We start from the raw sequence: 4,969 nt of genomic DNA, 5'->3' as shown, positions 1-4,969 counted from the left end.
CGCACTGCGATGCCTCTTTACCAAGGCGTCCCCCCTGAGAAGAATCCAAATTACCTGCTTGGCCTCCCAGTGCAACGCCTGGAGTTCCTCACCTCAGACTGGCAACCCAAAATACAGAGCCTGTCTGGAAAAGCTTTCCACAGAAGAAAACTTGCACAATTGCACCAACATGTGCTAAATGTGTCCTGAATTACCCACCCAGGAGCTGGAGCCTGGAATCTACCCAGAACTCGGTGTGCAGGAGCTTATGTGTGCTTTTGGAGGATTTCCATGAGGTTCACCCCTGAAAAAGAGCCGCGGGAGGCAGTCCCGGTGCTCTTTTTCTGAACAGTCATCTAGATTCGAGAACACACACACATGAAGTGGGAGGCCTGAGTTCAGTCCTTGCTCAGTTTAAAGGAATTAAAGCCTACGTCCTCTAGGAGATGACCTTGAAAACAGGAGTGCTCTAGGGAGGAGGAAGCGGAAAAATTATCTCCTGCATGTCCTATTAGAAGTGGGAGAAGGGGACTGTGAGATTCATGGAGAAGGAAGACAGCAGAGAGGCGTATGTCCCTCCAGCTAGTCTCAGATCACGCAGTAAGGATGAGGGTTTGAATTCACCTACTCAGATAATTTCTGAGATTTTTAGCCAATTAATGTATACTACAAAATGCATAAATATTTAAAGATCACGGATTAGCTCCAAGAGATCCTTCAATCCATTTGTCAATCAGGCGGTGGGAGATGTGGACCAAACCCTTGCAGGCTAAGAAAGCGAACACGTATCTCCATGTTCCCATGCAAATACAGTTGCCTTCAGGCTATTAGATAAAATAGCTCTGTTTTAGAAGCAAAACATATGCAAATACAATTTTGAGAGTGGCCTGGCCCTTCATTTTGTACCATAAAACCATATTACACCAGTGGCTTCTGGGTATCGCATCATCAAGTTTCAAAGGAGCCGAGGCAGTAGGTAGGTAGGTAGGTGCGCAACCCGCAACAACAGGCAAGCAGTTCGGAACGGGTAGAGGGGAACTGCTCAGCACCTCTGCACATCAAAGGGCAGTGGTTGCTCAGTTTAAGTTAAACTGGAGTGTTCTGGGATGACAATTTTGGTCTTCAAATGCCTGAAGTCTACCTAAATTCTGGTTTTAATACCAAGTTTGGTGGGGTTTTTTTGGATACACTGAAGATATAACCGGGGGAAAAAACAACTCTCAGCAAACCTGCCTCAGGCTTTACCAGGGAGGAAACAGAGGCCACAGAGTAGGAAATCTGGCTTAGAAACATGCCTCTGTTGTCAATCATTAGGCTGTGATTATGCAGAGTGTACAAAGGAAACAGGTTTGACGGACAGCAACTAATGAAGACCAGACTCTGCCCTCATTTACAGTGGAAACAGTGAAAGCGAGTAAGCACTTGATTCAACTTTTTCTAACAATAGGAGCTCGCAAAAATACAAACGACTGCAGGTTTGCAGAATGCTTATTACTGTAATGATTATTTCCAAATTTATTTCTTCTACAGCAACAAATATTGGAAGAAAGGATATGTTTAATTCTTTCCCGGAAGTCTGTGGCATATTTTTGCAGCTTAAATCACGGAGACTTCACAAAACTCATTTAGAAGCATTAGGAATGAAAATGCTTAATTAATGCTTAATTATTAGGAATGCAAAAGCTGGCTTGATTCCTCACTATGCTGTAGTACAAGAACTATACTAGGTAATATTTTTTCAACTATGGAATGGTATTGTATTGTAAGATAAAACAGACATTTCCTTGTGTGTTCCTGGTGACTCTACTAATTCAAAATCTGGCCTAGCATTTATGTCTTTAGTTTAAGTATGCACCTAAGTGTTTCACTACACAGCTTGAAACACTTTCTACATAACACAGCTAACATAAAAATTATGCTGAAGGCAAACAGATAATTTTCCTTTCCTGCTCAAGCTACAAAGCTGTAATTTAATTTAGAGTCAATGTTTCCAAGGATTCTTGTCTAAGAATTAAGTAAGTCTATCATTCAGTAAAAAAAAAAATAAAAAAAAAAAAATCAATTTCTTTGTGAATCGCTAGCGAACATACTGTCTGTGGTATTAAACCCCTCTGCACCAACCTGTGCGGAGGCTAAGATAAGCAGCACACTCTGCAGGCCTACGGCTCCTACCTGGCTGATGCTTTAATTAGCTCACTAGGGAATAGGCTCGCTTGGCTAAGAACTTTTAGGACTGGACCACTGTTTTCTACAGGATGGCTAACCAGGTCAGCTGCATTAAAACCCTGTGCAAGACAGATGGAGAAAAGGAAAAAACAAAACATGAAAGTGAAGGAAAAAAATATAAACTTCACTATTCTCTTTTGTGAAGACGGTGTCTCGTAGGACAGAGCCTGCTGTCTTCCTTTGGAACTAGCAATAACATATAAGAATGCTAATGTCTGTTTAACAGAAACATCTTAATAAAACATAAAAAGATCTGCTTTTTTTGATGTACGGTCCCTACATTTTTCTAAAATATTAATCTATACCAGAGCTTTGAGTATAAACAATTCCCTTCCACAGTCCACGCCAGTTCCCAGCTGAATTACAAACAGCAAAAACACTGGTTCTTTTTTTCAGAAAAGGTTTCTCAGTGATTTACCATAAAGCTAAAACATTTGCCCTGCCTATTGATTTTTTATATAAAACGTATAAAATAAATGCATGTGCCCTTTTCAATATAGTCTGTCTGCGAAGACAGTTTACACTTCCACAGTTCTGAGTAACATGACAAGTATGCTCCAACTTTCCACAGGTGGGAAGAGCTTTGTACGGTTTTGTCTCGTTAGGATGCTGCTCCACAAACAGCACTCTCGGACATCCCAATGACAGCGTACGCCATCAGCAGGTACTGCAATTAACAAGGACTTACTGATTACAGCAATCATTAGATCGAAATAAATAAAGCAGTCTCTCAATCAAAAGATGGGGAAAGAACATCATGCTAGTGCACAACATAATCACCATGTGTAGCGCATTCTTATTTTCCATGTCCTCCTTTGATGGTCTTGCACCAAGTTGGAAAAGCCTCTTGCCACAGGATACTGAACATACAGTGAAATACTTAAGATGTCTGCAGTCAAAGAATTTACATTTGGTTTAGGTTAATCTTCCTTGACCTGCAGTTAATTAAAGAACAGCTGAAGTACAAAATATTTCCCCCAATTCTAGTGGCATACATGGTCATGTCAATCGGTTGCAGTCTGAACAGCTTCAGTTCATTTTTGTTATCATTTAAAATCTCTGATAAAAAAGGTAATAAAATGACATCTTTTTATAAAGAAACCATTGCCTTTTTCAAATAAAGAACATATCAGCATTTCATATCTGCTATATGCCATATTTTAAAAAGGTAACTTGCCTTTTTCTTTTTCTTTTTTTTTTTGTATTCCAAATACAAACATGTGGCACGCATTTGTGTTACTTAAAGTTTTAAGTCTGGTATCTGTTAAATCATTTGTGGTTGAAATTCCTGGGACCACACAGTGCCACGTCTTCCTTAAACCATCTATTGCACCAGAAATGAAAGGCTGTGATGGAGATGATCTTCCTATACTTTTCTAACACAGGAAATAGTTGGTTTAACATAAAAACAAATGCAGCTAAGCTGTGTTGCCAGCACTGTTTATCCCTCGGTATCATCCTGGAGAGAAAGAAAACAAATGGCAGAAAAGGCTGCAGCCCAGATTGCAACTACGTGTAAACAGGCGACCAACGCTACCAGTAACTTCCCATTATGACACTGTTGTCAGGAATTTTTTTAGAAACCCAGGTGTAAAAAAGTTTTTCTCACATTGGGAATTGGCACAAACATAATCCAGAGATTATCCTTTATAGCAGCTTTTCCTTTCATGTGCTTGGCTTTTCACACAAAGCACAAGCAAACACGAGAAGAGTTACAACCGAGTTACAACCAAGTGGCTTCAGCTCAACATCTTGGGAGCAGAGAGGAAGAAAGGGGGAGCCCCTTCTCTCTGCAGACATGCCAGAGAGGGTCCCCTCTGTAGGGGGGAGTTTGTGGGTCCCCCACAGCTGCAACCCAGCTCCCCACTTGGGAAGTCAGAGCTAGGCTGGCCACCTCACAGCAGGAGGGAGCCCTCCTGGTCCCCTGCTTTGTCCGGCCTCTCAGGCAGGGTGAGCACGAAGGGTAAGAGGACACCCTTGACATCCACGGGAGCTTTAAGAAGCTCCCCATCGAAGGTGCCCTTGAGCCCGCCATCCGCTTCCACCTCGCCGTCCTGGGCTAGGCTGAAGCGAAGGGTGCCAGTCCGGTTGACGCAGTAGATGGTGTTGCCCAAGGGGACGCAGCGGAAGGCCTGGATGGGGCCACCGCTGGGCCTCAGGCTGGCACACTGGCTCCAGCACTTGGCCACCGTGTTGTACCGGAAAACTTCGACACCACCACCAGTCCCGCCGCCTGGGCCCTGCTCCCCACCGCGGCCGCTGCTCACATCAAAGCGGTAGATGAAGCTCTTGAAGGCCACCATGTCACGCTTGGGGTCATACTTGAGCAGGCGGTAGAAGAGCGAGCCTCCCGACACATAGATCTCCCCATTGCAGGTGGTGGCCTCATGAGCGACGGCGAAGGCACCCTTGGGCAAGGGTGCCACAGGGCTCCAGCGGTCGGCCCGTGGGTCGTACCTCTCCACAGTGAAGAGGCACTCACCCCCCACGGCGTAGAGGTAACCATCCAGGGCCAGCAGCTTGAGCTGCGAGCGGGGCTGAGCCAGCGGCCGCACCTGGCTCCAGGTGTCGGTGAGGGGATTGTAGCAGAAGACCTTGTCAGAAAGGCGGGCCCGCGGATCGCCACCCGCTGGCCCCGCTGTGATGCCCCCTGCTAGGAAGAGGTAGTTGTGGAGGACACACATGGCACAGCCCTTGGCATTGGCCTCCTCGGGCAGGCGCGTCAGCACCCTCCACCCGCCGCTGGCCCCCCGCGAGCAGTGGG

The 4,969-nt window shown here is 45.2% G+C and overlaps 1 protein-coding gene across 1 annotated transcript in view; it reads right to left on the bottom strand.

Annotated features, from left to right (window-relative positions):
* Window positions 1-4,100: 4,100 nt before the first annotated feature.
* Window positions 4,101-4,969, bottom strand: part of KBTBD11 (kelch repeat and BTB (POZ) domain containing 11) — a gene marked incomplete at its 5' end in the record, with an annotated part of 1,368 nt that continues 499 nt past the window's right edge. The window contains one exon of the mRNA XM_010283579.1: window positions 4,101-4,955. Coding sequence (XP_010281881.1) covers window positions 4,101-4,955 — 855 coding nt within the window. The remainder of the gene's footprint in view (window positions 4,956-4,969) is intronic.

This window comes from Phaethon lepturus, unplaced genomic scaffold (assembly GCF_000687285.1).
Source record: "Phaethon lepturus isolate BGI_N335 unplaced genomic scaffold, ASM68728v1 scaffold25463, whole genome shotgun sequence".
Taxonomy (NCBI): Eukaryota; Metazoa; Chordata; class Aves; order Phaethontiformes; family Phaethontidae; genus Phaethon; species Phaethon lepturus.
The sequence above is the reverse complement of the archived record's forward strand: the minus strand, read 5'-3'. Positions and strand labels throughout refer to the sequence as shown.